General features: G+C 34.6%; 1 protein-coding gene across 1 annotated transcript; it reads left to right on the forward strand.

Moving 5' to 3' along the window:
- The first annotated feature begins 1469 nt into the window (after positions 1–1469).
- LOC129244767 (UDP-glucosyltransferase 2-like) lies at positions 1470–15377 on the forward strand. Its single transcript, XM_054882593.1, has 6 exons — positions 1470–1581; positions 12742–12903; positions 12974–13070; positions 13135–13593; positions 13674–14152; positions 14985–15377. Exons 1-6 carry the CDS (start codon positions 1558–1560, stop codon positions 15375–15377), a joined length of 1614 nt encoding a protein of 537 aa, XP_054738568.1. The 5' UTR covers positions 1470–1557.
- The last annotated feature ends 2336 nt before the right edge of the window (positions 15378–17713 follow it).

Consider the following 17713-nt stretch of genomic DNA (forward strand, 5'->3'; position numbering starts at 1 on the left):
TTCTTGCCATGTAAAGCACTCCAGTGTGAAATCAACCCCCCTACCCACCCGTCCTTGCGCCATGCGATCTTCACTCTCCTATTTCCTAAGCTGATCGGAGCACTTTTAAACAGCTCCCACATATCAAATATAATATTATATAATTTCAAAAACTCGTGACATTCTCTGTTAACACAGAAAATCAATAAATATTATATGTGCACCTGGACATGTTTGAATCTAAGGAAACCAATATGCAGATCAGGTGGTTAAAACTGGTGCTAAGGCCTCATTACATTGCATTACAATTTGTTAGTAACGCCAACGAAAAGCATTTGCTTTCAAAATTTTCTTTTGTTCATTTGTTCCTTTTAGAATTGGCCGTATCCCTCATTATCATCTACTGGCGGTAAAGAGTCTGTCCAATTTATGGGTTATCAATTTTCCAACTTCACACCTTTTGGATTTATGCGCCGGGTTAAGTCAAGTCAGAACCCTCATATTTCAGAGCCACAAGCCATTAGATTTTCTCCACAAGATAGATGACGGCTTTTTAGATATGATTTGGAATTTATTCTAACCAGTAAAATAATGATATAATAAATATTACTCTCCTATGTTCATCTTTATAATCTCATTACATTTTATCATTTATTGCCTTCAAAATTGTGTATGTACATATGATATGTCCTGTAACATCTACCAATTGTTTTATAAAAATTAAGATCGAAAAAAACATCCATTCCACACCGAAGTATCCATTGAAGCTGTAAAGGAGCTGACTCAAGCAGACTTTCAGCAGAAGAGTCGCAAAGAACATTACTGCGGCCGCCATAGCCGATTGGGTTGGTGCGTGACTACTATTTCTGGCATGAGAAAGCTCCTCATAAAAATATATCTGCTGTTTGGAGTCGGCTTAAAACTGTAGGTCCCTTCATTTGTGGAACAACAAGTACAAATAGGAGGAAGAGCTCGGCCAAACACTCAAAAAGAGTGTAAGCGCCAATTACTGCACTTCTAAGTAAATATGAAATGAAATTTCGGTATCAACGACGGTTGGCAACTCTCTTTGTAAACGTTTTTACACTTGGTAGTCTTAGAAGCATAAAAAAATATTCTCAAGATTTTTCAATAAAAGCTAGACCTAATTGAAAGAAAATGAACTTATGATTTTAGTAGAAGAACTTATTCTAAAGAGTGCGGTGGCCTTGTACTTAACTAAGTCCTGCCAATGAAATTAAAAGTGAAATTAATAAATTAGTATTTATTTTAATCGTAGGAAATAAAAATGGTAATTGGAATGGGATATACTCGTACTCAAATTTAATTTACAAAAAGCAAAGGAAGTGTCGATATAAAATCATTTTTTTTTTCGTTTGTTCTCTGTCGCCAAAAATTTTAAAATTATCATGGAAACATTTGTTGGCAAGTTTGTACTGATTATGTGAAATTAAATATCAAATTGAAATTTCAATATAAATTTTTTTTTTTTTATTTCAAATTAATTAAAAAAAAGTCCGAGCTACGGCAGCCAGCCCTAAAACCATTCGGTACTTCCCGGGGTTCGAAGCCCCGGACATGAAACATCAAATAATAGACAAGGTTAGTGGTTATCCTCGGCAGGCAATGACAATCCTGATTTCCTTGATTTGATCTCAAAAAAAAAAATTGATTTGGCACAAAACCGATGGAAAAATCATAAAACTGACTTCATATTTGAAAACAAAGTAACAAGTGGATAAAAATAAAGTGAATGGATAAAACTTCAACCACCAGTTATATTTATACCTATGAAACCGAAGTGTACTGGATATATATATAATATTTTCACATCTCTCAAGCAATTTGTGAAGGTTTTGCCAAAAATTGTTCGTCCTTTGAGCCAAACTAATCACCAAGCGATTTTTCTACGTTTTCGTTAAAAATGAAATACTGTGCACCCTAACCGAGCATCGACGAAAGCAATTGATAATCAAATGAGGCTCAGGCGGACAATCAGTAATCTATGCCAGTCTCAAGTCACTAAATTTGTAATTTTATGTTATGTACTGCTTTTGTAACTTGAGAGGATTCGGGTATGCTGTGACTTGCGATCCCGAAAAGTTCATCAAATTTGATGATGAAAACCAATACAGACAATCAGCTTCGGGATGCATTTAAGGATTGTAAGAAAATGTATTTATCGACTCCGTTAGAGGCTAAGTACCCAGAAAAGGGTGTAAGCGCCATATGATGCAGATACGATTTTTTTGTGAAGTGTTATGTATTGCCTAATATTTTGGGAAAATGCAAAAACGGAATAAGCAGACATCTCTTTTATTCGGCTTTATTACATCTCTCAACGTAAACTACAACTCCCTTAACTGTAATCCAAAAAAAAAAAAAACAACAAAACAAAAACATGCATGGAATTCACTCCACAGCCTACATGATGCAATTAAAAATACAGCTATTTCTGGCGCAAGCTTAAACAAATGCAATTTTATTTTTAATATGCGAGAGCGTACTTCAATAGAAAAGTGTGATCTAGTTTAGGAGCATTTCAAAAACGAAACGTTGCCTCGTAAAATAAGTCAAATTGTACATTTAAGTTCGTCAAAAGTTCAGCTCATTATGCCTTATGCATAAGAATCGTGTGGTAAATAAGGAACAGGCTCCAAATAAAACTTTCACGGAGAATGAGTGTCAGTGGCTAATGCGACGAGTGTTGAAAAATCCAGCAACAAGTGCTGAAAAGTTAACTTAAATGGCCAAAAAGTATTTAGGCAAGACCATCCAGAAACTGTTCGAAGAGTACTGAGGTAGGCAAATTTAAATGGTAGAATAGCCCGTAACGTTTCTTAAGTGCAAGAAATTGAAGCAAGAAATTGCAATTTGCGCGTAACCATTTAAATAAGACTCCACCGTTTTGGAGGACCGTACTTGCTGCAGATGAGGTAAAAATAAATCCATTTGGATCAGATGGCAGATTTTTTATATGGCACGAAGCCAACACGGAGCTCAAAACTTAAAATTTGCCAGCTGCTATAAAGTATGGCGGTGGCAACTTTATGGTTTTGGCACGCACGTTATCAAATGGAGCTGGAAATTTCATCTTTATCAAAGAAACAATGAAAAACTATGCTTATTTAAAACTTCTGCAAGAGAAAATTTGGTTCAAAGCGCTGGAAAAATACAAATTGAAAATGACTTTCGTTTTTATCAAGATAGCGAACGACCTTAAGCACAAGTCACAAATAATATAAATATGGTTAATATATAAATGTCTCCACATTGTTCAAACTCCTGCGCAATCACCGGATGTTAACGCCATCGAAATTTTATGGTCGCTTTTGAAGACAAATATAAGAAATTATGGCATCCTTAGCAAATCCGATCTTAAAAAGGCGTTACTTGAAGAGTGGAACCAAATTAGTCCAGAATACACAAAAATATTTGTTTCCTCTATTTCACGTACAGTTCAAGCTGTAATTGATAACAAAAAGGTACTAAATATCTTCAAATGTTAGAAATTAGAAATAAATAGTTGTTCTCTTTTACGTTGCATCATTTAAGCTGTGGCGTGAATTGTCTGTATGTTTTTGTATTCGTTTTTTCTTTTCTTTTTTTGTATTACATTGAAGCAAGTGAAGACTTTTTTGTATTTTATGTTGAGAAATAGTGGAGTGTCTGGAGCGTTAAAAACATTAAAACCTAGGATGTCTTAGGGACTACATGAAATTAAATTATCTTTGCGAAAATGTGTTGTGAAAAACATAAATAATAATCTCTACCTATTTAAAAGTTGTATATTTGATTTTTAAATAGCAAAAATTTACGATTACAATAACTTATGTGCTATAATGCAAATAACGTTGTAGAATTTATTTTTTTTGTAGCAGAAGTGGAAGCAACTGATAAAATAAATAGATTATGGATAATTAAAGGGTAACAAAAAAATATTATGTAAACTATTTGTTTATTTAAATAATTAGCATACAAAAAAAATAAAAAAATGTTTTCTGTTATTATATATTAGCATAAAAGTAAAATCGATTTAATTATTAAAAACAAAAAAAATTGTGACTATTTAAAAGAAAAAAATTAATTAACAAAAAAATTTGTCTATTGAAAAATTTAAATTTTTTCAAATATCATCTTCAATTTCACTGATGTTAATCATAGGCGCTACGTTTAGACAGCTGTCGTCGTTGCACAGTAGGCATGTTACACTGCAGTATAATCCACTTTTTCGGCATCCGCATGCAGCTCCACATCCTTTTTTGCAATTGCAAAATAACATTTTTAATAAATTTTCCGGAGCAGGTAATTGATTCGTAAATATTGGATAATAATAATAATAATAATACCTATTGGAATAGTTCCATCCCCAATTTTCGATGATTAAATCATTCCCTAACCACATCTGGATTTGTAGGTAAACCCGTTTTAAGTGTTCAAATGCTGCATCAGATGTGGGAGGTAACGAAGATAAAAGAACACTTGAATCTTTGGCAGTTGCTTTGATGAAAGAATTGAACCTGAATGTATTCAAATCTGTCATTTTTGCCGAAGCACCCTACAGTCCCAAAATACATGTAATACCAGCTTGAAATATATTATTTGCATCTTCATGTACATTTTTAAATACTGCTGCTGAGTCATGTAGATCATTCCGCTTCTCAAAATTTTTGATAAACTTTTATTGTAAAACGCAGAAGTAGTATCACAGCCCGTGAAAGCAAGTAAAAATAGAACATGTTCTTTACATGCTGGTAGAGATTTTTCTAAACTTTTCGATGAAAATATTTGTTGATTAACTTTGCCTCGGGATGGTTTTAAAAAATGTATTTCACGATCACTAGGCGCCAATGCCGTTAACACAACCAAGACGTCAATGTCTTCAGAAATTACAACAATATTTAAATAATTGTGTTTGATCCAAATTTACATGATATAATGATATCATCATGGTAGCGATCTATTAATCGCTTTCGAATAGTTTTTTCATCCGGGACATGATCAGTTGTTATTATATTTTTGAGCTGTTGCATCGTAAACTGGCAGTCTTCATTTTCTTCGATGTACTTAAATATTTCTTCCATTGCTGCGTCTATTTTCGAAACTAATGTGTTAATTTTGTTCTCAACATCTTTCTGCTCCACGGATTTAAGAAGCGATTTTAAACAATCTTTGTGATATTTTGCTTTAAGTGCTTGTAAATCTATTACATCCGAAATTCTTTTATGCATTTCTCTATAATAATCATCCTTCTGTGCAGTGATAAATTTTCGGACGTCATCGCTCAAATTATTCGTCTCCTATTCTTATTCAATTTGGCTTCTTTTATTGGATTAGCTTCTTGTCCACAAATGAAACAGTTATTTTCCCAATCGAAGTGAGACGAATGAATGGAACTCCGGAGTTTTTTCTTGGAGGAGACGATGCAGTAATATTTTCCTTTTTATTGGCATCAATATATTTTTGGTGAATATATTTTCCACGACAACCTGAATGAGCGTATACAAATTCAGCTTGTAAGTGAGGTAACAAACCATCCTGTCGCTCACTTGAAGTAGCTTTCAAAGTTGTTATCCCTCTACTGATTTTCACTATTTCTCCAAGATTACATTTGTACCAGAAGATGAACCCAATTTTTCGCATATTATACAGCTACCTTCATCAGTAAGGCTGCTAGTTGATGGTTGATCCATCATCGGAAAGCTGAAATAGAAAACAATTTAATAACCCTATAATAAAGTTATGGCATTTTAACCATGATTAATTTTTATTTATTTTAATGAATAACATAATTATCAATTGAAGTTTTTAATTATAAATAACTTACTAAACAATGTAATAAAAACCACTCGGTAAAAAAACAATTGTTCTTGAAACTTGCGTCAGAAATATGCGAGGTTTTCAAGATGCTCCGATAACTAAACACTTTTGCAAAATTTTGGAAGTTTTAAATAAAACCACGAAATTTTCACTATTGCGTATTCACAACATTCACTCAACACGGGTTACTTATAACTGAACTAGCCAGAACAAATTCATAGTACGCCGCAGCTGCCGTTCCCCTCTTCAAGTTTGACTACCTGCTCAAGGTCTCTTCGACCCTTCAAATAAAATGGAACGTTGGGAAGATGTTTGTCTTTATCTATTTAAGAAAAATTTAACGTAGAACTAAAAAAAAACAACTAAGTATTATACTCCAATGTATTAATATTTCATATTTTTTTGTTTAAACAATGAAAAAATTACCTGCACAATATATTATAATATTGATAGAAGTTACAATTTAGAGCATACAAAAGAAAATCCTGTTGGTTACATGGCAATTCATTCAATCCCTATGAGATCCGAGGTCAAAACCCCCGGGCGCTCCACTAAAATAAAATAAAGCAAAATAAATAAGATGTCTCTGTTCTAGCATTTTGGCAAAATATTATGAAATATAGAGCATTTGACAAAAAAGCCGTATCTGCATCAAGTAAGGTATGAGCGACTGTATATACGCATATATATACTATAATTCAAATTAACTTTTGTTCATATTCATCAAACAATGAACTTTTATTCAAGAAATTGTTACCTCGTTTCATTTTCGCCTTCGTTTTAATCAAATAAAACACGAATTGTTTACTTTATCGACGCGTTGAGGTCGACCAGTACCAAAAATAAGTTGGTAACCTCAGCTAGCAGGATATTTACCATCTTTGTATATGGGCAAGCACGTGCAACTTTTAAGCATAAAAACAAAGTTAGACTCTAGTTGATCTAAGTCAAAGTCCTCTAGTCAATAATTGCTATCCTGAGTCAACCTAACGCGATTGGAAAGACGCGGACTGAAACCTTACAAAGCATCAGAATAAATATATACACATGGGTTGGACTACTAACTTCAATAAATTCTGCCATCTGTTTGATATCATTGATACCATATTTCATACCTGAGATAATGAATTCGCAAACCCGATAATATTCCATGGGTTGATTTTTACTATCCTATTTGATTTTCACTATAATATAACACTAAATGGATCCGCACTATTGTCGAACTAGTATACTTTCAAACCAGCAAGAAGGCGTCTTAAAATACTGAGAAGAAAGGTCTAAATTAAGATAATTATCTTAATTATAATCAACGTATGATACCTCGCGCTGATGCAGACAACTCAAGTGCAACAAAGTATTCATGAATCAGCTTTCACGATTGCTTCGAAGTTATGAATTAATAAAGAAACATTATTGATAATAGTAATTAGGTGGAGAATTCAAAAAACAATAATAAAAAATGTTAGATAATAAAAAATCAAAACAATTTGATACATTTATTCATTATGCCAAACTCAAAATATTTGCATTTTATACTTTAACAAATCCTTCTCGTTGCCTGATTAACTTCTTCTCTACCGGAAAAAATTACGGAAGATATATCATCTATTGTGGAGACCTTTATTCTGAAAAGCACTTTTTTTTTGTGGCGTAGTCTGTTCAGGCAAAACAGTGAGAGAATTTAACATGATCAGCGTCCTCAAACATCGTAATAAAAATCGAAAAACTTATTCTGGAAAACGAACGTTTGAAAATGAGGGAAATCGTCGAAATAGTTGGAGTATCTATCATCTATGTACCATTTTGAACGTACTTTAAAAACATTTTAGTATGTCAAGGTCAGCACATCAAAGCGGGTCAAGAGTTCATCAAAGTTGCGCGAGAAAGGAAATGTCTTTATGAACCAAACTGGAAATGTCTTTATGAACCAAACTTACTAGAAAGAAACATTTGTTCAACCCAAGAAATCGGCATCGAATCAGACATCCATGTGGTTCGGCTTCGCCTTGTAAGTTAAAGGAGTCAAAATTGGCTGCAAGGATAACGGCTACTATTTTTTGGAATTCCAAAACCATGTTGTTGAGCAATAAGCCAAAAAGGATAGAAAATGGGCACGAGAAGTACCCCTTTATATGAGAGTGCGCTCGTTCACTAGAGTCATCAAAGGGGATGAAGTGATGTCGGCTAGCTCTGCCTATTTTAGGAGCCTAGAAAGAAGATTTGTTTTTAAATGGTATAGATAAACTTTATTAAAGTTTTGAGAAGTGTGGCTAATCGAACTAGAGTACCAACCATATTTACGTACGTTAGTATGAATGATTGTCGATTCGACGAAGTGTTGTAAAAGTGAACTAATATTGTTTTATTACATTTGATAATCGAACAAATAAAACACTTACTTATATATTTATATAGCCTTGATTCAAAATAGTTACAAGTGTGCTTCCCAAAAGTTATATTGTCGCCTTAAAAAAACTCCCCATTAACTGCAACGCATTTATGCCAGCGCGTTTTATCTAGCTTTCGAAACATTTCTGGAGCTCTGCTTTAGTAATAGCCATTTGCGGCTGTTAAAACACATTTTCAATAGAGATTTCCATACTCGATCATATAGAAAAAATCACAGTGAGTCATATCAAATGAATTCGATGGATGGTATTCGTTTCTTGTTTGGTCAAAAATTCATAGATAATGATGGCGCTGTAAGACGGTGTGCTATCACAGCACCACAATTTTTTTTTACGAATTGCTTCACATTAACATCTCATAATGCCCAAATAATACTCCTTATTACTTGTTCGCCATTCTGGCAAAAATTCGTGGTGTCCTATTCCGTATATCCATAAAAACCGTTAACCTCGCTTTCATTTTTGACTGAAAACAACGTAGTGTCTTAGTTCATTCGACGCTATCCATACTCGTAGATCCACGTCCCGTGTCCACTAAAGTACGTTTGATGAATGCTGGGTCGAATTCAGCCTTGAAAATCATGTCTTTGGCGATATCAACGCGGTCCCTTTGCTGTAAGATATTCAAATCCTTCCGGATCAACCCTTTAGCAATACGGCGCAAACCTAAAGCATTAACTACAATATCCTGTATGGATCCCTAACAATGTTTAAGACCTCTTCCAACTCACCGATAGTGGCTATTGATCAACTTTTCTTTCACTTTATTGATGATTTCATAAGCTTTCGATGTCGACGACCTGCCAGCGACTACGCTCGTCATCCTCGATGGACTCACGATCTTTTTTGAAGCATTCATGCCACTCGTGAATGGCTGTTTTCTTTAGAGTATCATTACCAAAACAGTTTTCCAACATTTTGAAGGTTTTCCAACGTTTTTAAGTTTTCGCATTTACTCAAGACGGCGTAATTTTTACAAATGTTTACAATAAAAAAAAAAACAAAAACAGAACTCAAAGCAGTTGACTAAGGGCGTCACCTGGCAGTTGTTCCGGGAACTTTTTGGAACTCTATATTTGATGCTTACACTTTTCATTGGGAGTTTGGCCGAGCTCCTCCTCATTTTAGTAGTCGTGTGTCTTGTTGTTGTTCTACAAATGGAGGGACCTAATGCATGTCGAATCCGAACGGCAGATAGTTTTTGTGAAAAGCTTTTCATGGCAGAAATACACTCGGAGGTTTGTCATTGCCTGCCGAAGGGCAATCGCTATTAGAAACAACTTTTTCTTTCAATTCATGTTTCATGCCCTCAGATTTGAACCTGTACACTTCCGAATAGTAATCACGCACCAACTCGTTCAACAGTACATAACCGTACGTTAAAGTTTATCGGAATTCCAGTCTAAACCAAACTGAAGTTGATTCTAAAGATGTGACAGTCATCGAATCGACGAGAACTACTTCTTTTGGAGGAGACTTAAAGAAGAATAATCAAAACAAAGAAATGTATTGTTACAATTATTATTATTATTCAGGCAAAATATACAATACAAGCCTTACTTTCTAGCACACTAGCAACTAGGGCCTACAGTATTTGTTTGTGCAATATTTGTTATTAGATGGACAGAAGTCAAGGATATGTCGGGTAGAAACTCGACCGCTACAGCGACGACAAACAACAGCGGCCATTCCTTAGATGTGTGAGCGTGGTAATTTAATGTTTTGTAAGGGAAGCCGGAACAAAGGATTTGCTGCAGATAGGGATTAATAAAGCACACGAGGAGTGGAATGTGGCCCACTTATTTTTTAACGTGATTGTTTATTAGTGTAAGCAGGCCAATAGTAGAAGATGTAGAGAATATTTATTTTTAGCTTCAGCATCGACGTGCTCACTGTCTTTATTGCCTTTATGACTGGGAATCCATAGGACTTTTAACTTGTTTGTATGTCTAATTACGAGTAGTTTGTCTCTAATCTGGAAAACTATTAGTCGTCATTCTAGATATTTTTTATAGCTTGACAAACATATAAACTATCCATACATATTACGAATTTGTCTCTGATTGTTTGTTGCGTGCTGAGTTGCTTTCAGAACTGCTGATGTCTCTGCTGAAAAAATGGAGCTATAGAAAAGTAGCCGTCCACCAGTTGTAAGTGACCCAATGGCTGTAGACAATTTTGAAGCCATCTGTCAAGGCAGCTATATAATTAAACAAGTTGATTAGTTTATGGTAGTTTTGTTTAAAAATATCATTATTCGTCGTGTTTTTACAGAGGACATGCAAGTCGTTATTTATTAAAGAGGTTTTCCATAGTCTTGTGTCTTAGGTGTTGATTCTAGGACAAATTGGTTGTACTGAAATGTCTACGTTTTTGCAGTTATAGATTCAACGACGCAGAGCTGAAAATACTTAATACAAGGTGAAGTTCAAAATAAACCAGACTGAGCTAAAATAGAAACGACAGGGTCTTTGTTCTAATAACTTCAAGTTTATTTATTCAAAATAGTCCCCTCTGGCCTCTATACACTGTTTTGCGCGATCTAAAAGCTTTTCGAAAGAGTGTTTCAGGTCATTGACCGAAATGTCTTTCAGGATGTCGCTGCAAGCCTTTTGGATGCCTCTTCGCACGCAAAACGTTTTCCTTTCATGGCCAAATGGAATTTTCCGAATAGGTAAAGTCACAGGAAGCCATATCCGGCGAATACGGTGAGTGATTGATGGTTAAAATGTGATTTCTAGTCAAAAAATTAATCACAAGAGTGGATCGATGAGATGGTGCATTATCATGCAATAATGCGAATGCGTTGCAACAAACGCTTAAAAACACCAAAATAGAAAATTGCATTGACGGTTTGACCCGTTGGTACGAGCTACTTGTGCACAATTACCTTGGAATCGTAAAATCAAATGAGCATCGACTTGATTTTCGACTTTTCCAAACGCGATTTCTTGGGATGTGGTTCGACTGGGCCTTGCATTCGGCACTTTGACGCTTAGGTTTAGGTTGATGTTGGAAACACCACGTTTCGAATGTTGAATTCTGAAAAATTTTTGGTTCTCAGTTAACTTGTGCGGAATAAAACGTGCACAGACTTTTCGGTTAATTTCTGATAAAATTATGAACAATTTTATGAAGTTTTCGGTGATTACTGATTTTGGACGGTAAGTTCATTGTCCTTTATGTCCTCACAACCATCTTTGAAACGTGTGAACCACTCATGAACTCTGACAGGGGATCTACAATCATCGCCATAAACTTTTTTCATCAATTCAAATGTTTCGGTAAAAGGTTTTACCGATTTTAAAACAAAATTTGATATTAGCTCTTTGTTCGAAACTCATTTTTGTACCGATGACACAAACATACTGACACTTTAGACGCAATAACTTCGCTTCCACTGAACCGAATGTCACCAATCTTTCACTGGAAGTCAGCTAGGGATGTAACTTTCAACGAACTAACTCATTAGAAAGATGGCGCCATCAAAAACATTTTTATCACGCCAGTCTTGTTAATTTTGGGCTACATCTTGTTAGTGCGTTTACATCGGGATACTGTTCTAAAAGTGAACTTTACATTTGTCGTTTTTAGCATTGAAATTTTCAACCAAGAATTTATGTTCTGCCGTAACTGAGTGAACGTACCTTCTTCTGTTGAGATGTCTCTCATTTTTGTGTAAAAAATGGCGGTGCCTGCATAGATTCTGTAGTCCATTGTTTTGTATTTAAATTCCATTTGGTTAAGCTTATAAAATGTTATAATAAAAAGTACGTACCCCTTTTTCTCGAGACAACTATGCGGAGGAGTATGCACCTTTGACTTGGGTTTGGCATTTGTGGTCAGTTAAGAATGGTTTAAAGATTTTATATTATATACTATTGCTCCGTTACCTCAGGATGACAGTAGTACAAGGATTATATAGGCTTTTATGCATGATTTCTGGTTGAGTGCAAATCACTAATAAAACGCTGGTTAGGTGAAAGTGCGACTAAAATTCCATGTTTTCTTTTAAAAGCCAGTTATTTATCCGTGATGAGGTTATTTTTTGATATAATATATACTACTACTGGAAATTTCACAGTATATTCTTAAGATACCATACCTTAAAATTTCTAAACCACCGGGTCCCCTTAATGACTAAAGATAACTATGCATTTTTGGAATTTTGAGTGATAGTTCTTAGCATTTTTTAGCACGAGTTTAAGTTGGACATAGCTGAAATCGAGTTCCTGGCTAGTGTCATATCTGCGCACGTTTTCTGGTAGTATGGCTCTTAGCCCTAATTAAATTTTTGATCTCAAACTCATTCCCATTTATTCCGATATCTCTCTGACTTTCTTTCTGGCCTTAACCAACGAGGACGTCTACGGTAATGCCCTAAACAAGATACTCAACACTGCAGTAAATATATCAAAAAGTAAAATACAAAAAAATAATTAATCAATATTTTCACAGTACACCTAGGCAGATATAATTTAACATATTTTTGCGAAACATTTATTAAAGTTTATTTTTATTGTCTTTCAAATAGCTTTTAAAAATCGTTTTTACTGTATTAGCACTGGCTATTCTTGTCGCTCAAACACCATCTACTGATGGTGCCAAAATACTCGCTGTGTACGCACACCCAGCCAGAAGTCACTTCATGATGCATCGTGCGCTGATTAATGAGTTAGTTAAACATGGCCATCAGGTAGAACTATTATTTTATCTAAATTGTAGTCAATGAAATTAAACTAATTTCTCTACCAAATAATCAATAGGTCACCATGATAACCGCACTAACACTAGAACCTCAGAAATTGGGCAGCAACTACACAGAGATACTTATTGAACCGGAATACGATTACTGGAAGGATAGTGAGTTGTTATGCGATGTGTACATATATGAGATATTCCAAATTTTAATGCTTTTTCCTTACAGGTGCGGAAAAATTTGGCGCAAATCCGATCTTTGAAATGAAAAATGTAGTATCAAATTTATTGAAATTCCTGAAAATCATTTCCTTAACTGGCACAGAACATGCGCTTAAACAGCCCAAAGTGCAAGACATCATTAATGCCAAACAAACCGAAGGTGTCTACGATTTGTTACTGGTAGAACAATGCCTACAAGAAGCATTTCTAGCATTGGCCCACATCTACAATATACCAGTAATGAGCTCTGCAACATTTGCCCAACAAGCCTATATGAGTCAGATGTTTGGCATTATCACACCTTGGTCTTATGTGCCTCTTAATATCCTAGAATTTACCGAGCATATGACTTTCTGGGAACGTGTACAAAATACCTATCATTCATTACATTATGACCTCTATCGAGAATTTAAAATCTTTCCAGAAATGGATGAGCTGGTGAAGAAATACTTTGGACATTTACCAAGTAAGAAACTGAAAATATTTCGCAAACATGAATGAAATGAAAAAGTCAACTTATTATATTTATTTCCACCTCTTCCCCAGTAAAGTTCCCAAGTGTATCGGCTATGGATAGGAATTTGTCTGCTATATTAATTAATAACTATACACCGTTATCGTCGGCCGCTCCCACAATAGATAGCATGATCAATGTCGGTGGCATGCATATTTATCCACCAAAGCCACTTCCCACTGATCTACAGAAATTTTTGGATGAAGCAGAAAATGGCGTAGTTTACTTCAGTTTGGGAAGTCAAGTTCAGAGTAAGGATATGCCACCAGAAAAGCTGAAGGTTTTCCTTGATGTGTTCAGTCAACTGAAACAACGCGTCTTATGGAAATTCGAAAATGATAGCATTGCAAATTTACCAAAAAATGTTATGATAAAAAAATGGATGCCACAAAATGATATCTTAGCACACCCTAATGTGCGCGTTTTCATTGCTCACGGGGGCCTGTTTGGCACCCAAGAAGCCGTGTATCATGCCGTGCCAATACTAGGAATACCATTTTTCTTTGATCAGGTAAATTGAATATAGGATCGGACTTTGAAAAAAAACATTGACTATGCCGAAAATGATGGTTTTAATGCAATTGTGCAGCAACGGTAACGGTAAATTCTTTGTGAAGAATAGCCTTAAAATCAAAAAAGAAGAACATTATCGCCTTCACTCTCCACTACTAAGTTATGTTAGGTTAGCCTGGTTGGCAACAAGCCACGTATAGACCTTTTGGTCCCTAGCGATACCAGACGGATAGGAGAGGATAGAGCGATAGGAGACCGACCTCTATGAATACCTAAAGTAGACATCATGTAGGATGTTAGCGCTTTTGGCGAATCTAAGCAGCGCTGGGAGATCCGCTTTTGAGACGTCCTCCAGTCCCTCAAACAATGGGGCTCCCACGCATTTTAAAGGCGTTTTTGATAATGCCGGACAAACGCACAGAAGGTGTTCTAAAGTTTCCTCAGCATCCTTATTTATTCCAACCATAGTCTAAAACAATTTATTTTTCACTAAGATCTGGCTAGCTGGCGACGGATTAGTTCGCTTTTTGTGAATATTTTAAATGTCAGCGTTTATTTTTATTAGGAGTTCGCAGGTAGTATAGCAGTCTGATAAACTTAGTACGATGATAGTTTACAGATATAGGCAGTCCAAATATTGAACGAACACTTTTGTAGCCAATCGCCGATTAATTCCATATTGAACTCTTTGTCAGTCATTGATGAAAATACACTTACAGCGAAAACATCGCATACCTTACATACAGTAAAAAAGTTCTAAGCACTTGAGAGCGAATATTTCAATACAATATTTTTAAACTTTCTGTGTTTTTTCTCTCCCCTCCACATAGTATCTAAATTTGAAGAAAGCTGAGCATGGTGGCTATGCCATTACTTTGGATTTCAAGACACTTACAAGTGAGGATTTGAAGAATGGACTGCAACAATTGCTCTACAACTCAACCTATCGTGACACTATCAAACGGATCTCGCGAATTTTCCACGATCGTCCCATGGGTCCACGGGAGACGGCACTCTACTGGATCGATTATGTGATACGTCACAAAGGTGCTCGTCATTTGCGCGCTGCTGGTTTGGATCTGAAATGGTATCAATTTTATTTACTGGATGTTATCGCACTGGCTGTAGCTGTTGTAGTTGTAGCGCTCGGAGTTGCGCTTGCGTCATTGCGATGGGTTTTACGAAGAATCAACGATGGAAAGATCAAACAAAAAGTACAATAAAAATATTAAGTATAGGGATTATCTTTTTCTGTTTTATGGAAAATGTTCGCAATATGTATATACTCTAAATATTTACTGTACTGTAATGTGTATTTACAAGTTTGACTATTTATTTGTTTTGTTTTTGATTGTTTAAAATCATACCATTTGAAATCATTCACAAAAACGAATACAAAAAGTTTGAAACTTTGTATAAAATTTATAAAATATTGGCAAATTTCCATAAATATTTCTCACGTTCTAGTCAAAATTTTTAGAAAAAGTCAGGTTATGCAGTTGTATATCCCTTTAAATTTGACTTCAATAAAGTGTAAGGTTGACGTTGAAATAAAATAACGTTTATCAAGAACATATTTGTGTTTAAAGGTTTCTCAAAGCATGAAGAATGCTTGACGGTTCAAGAACTGACGAATTTTATTTCCAATATTTTTGCTTTTTTAATTAAGTCATTAATGGTTGGTATATCACTGATGCTCTGAAATGTAGAAGTTTAAATGTAAAGAAATACTATTAAATATTAAAAACAAAAATGTTTATGTCTATATGTGCATTTCAATTTGTTGTATATACCGACAGACGAAGACAAAATAATTGTCGTAAGTTCTTTATTATTATTATTTTACTTTAATCTTTGTTAAGGTCAAACCAAAAGAAAATAAAGAGTTTATCTACCCTATCTAGAAACAAAAGATACTAGGCAATAAAAAAAGAGTTGTTAAGGCCGCACAACCATCACGTGGTGTTCCCCATCCAAGTACATACTAACAACGCCCGACGCTGCTTAATTTCGGTGTTCGGCGAGATCCGATGGGCCACATTCAGCGTGGTTTAGACTTGACAATTGAATTATATATATGTATGCACATACATATGTATGCACATATATTCATTGAATAATTATCCAGAGCATGCCTGCAGCAGTAAGTAATTATTATTTTACTCAAATCTACTTAAGGGTATTTCAAAAGACGCGCCCAAATGTTGTTTTAAAATAAACATGTACAAATTTAGGCACTTTCAGAATTCATTATTTTTGGTCAAAAACAGCTCTTATCAATTATCTGTGAAAAATGACATCATTTAAATGCCCACCCTGAGCACTTCTATCGGTGATATCCGCCAAACAGTCGATTCAGTAATGCCTAAGAAGATTGTTCAGCAACACAGCTACAGCAGCACAAACTAGAAAGCAATCATATAAAATTTGAGTTGAAAGTTAAAATTTGTCGCACTGTGTTGTAGGATAATTGAATAGGCTAAAAACTACGCAGCCACACAAACTTTGGTTATAATTATTTAAAATTTGTGAATTTCTAAAAGATTTTTAAAAAGTCAGTGACTTTGAATTACAATCATTTTAAATAATAAAAAACAAAATTTGTCATTGAAAGCTCAGAAAAGTTGTGCGATTTCTAGTGACACTCACTGTATATATTCAAAAATGTATTTCTCATTCTCAATATGCGTAGCGAGGACTGATGAATATTCGTTAACAAATACTCTTATGTTTCTACTTATATGCATGTAAAACAACTAATTAACATGAATAAATATTTTCATAAAATTCTCTCCTGGACGCTGCATAATACGATAATATATGTGTAACATGTTGAACGGCCTAATTATTTATAAGTATTGTAGGTGCGCGAATAAAAAATGTATATACAGTAGGTTCTGTTTTTATGCGGCTTTTTTTTATGCGGTTTTGAAATAGTACGGTTTTTTTTAAATTACAAAATGCATGCCGACCTATCGGGAATTGTACATATAAACAAGATTCTAAACCAGCTAAGCAAAAACTCATCACAGATTCATGCGGTCTATGGAACGTACCTATAGTTATAATATGGGACTAGTGCCCTTTTTTATGCGATTTTATTACATTATTTCAGATTTATGCGGTTTTAGCATTTGAAACGTATCTATAGTTTTACTATAGAACTAGTAGCTTTTTTTATGCTGTTTTTTTTATGCTGCTTCTTGCGGAACGTATCTACCGCATAAAAACAGAATCTACTGTACTGTTGTTCGTAACCATAAAATTGTAATTGTGAGATCAAAAAGACATTGGCCACTACAAACTTGCCTAATTAATGTGATTTTTATAAGATATTCCTAAATGCCGATTAGTGTAACTACCAGCGATTAACTTGGATATTTATATACATACATACGTGTGTACTCACACATATTCGACTATACATTTAAATGTAAATGTAAAATATTTAATTTTCATTTCACTCAACATCCTTCCAATTAAATTAAAAAAAAAAACACACCAACAAAAAAACTTATACACCCTAATAAACAACAGCAACAATATTTTCACGCATAAA

The sequence above is a fragment of the Anastrepha obliqua genome, chromosome 4, assembly GCF_027943255.1.
Source record: "Anastrepha obliqua isolate idAnaObli1 chromosome 4, idAnaObli1_1.0, whole genome shotgun sequence".
Taxonomy (NCBI): Eukaryota; Metazoa; Arthropoda; class Insecta; order Diptera; family Tephritidae; genus Anastrepha; species Anastrepha obliqua.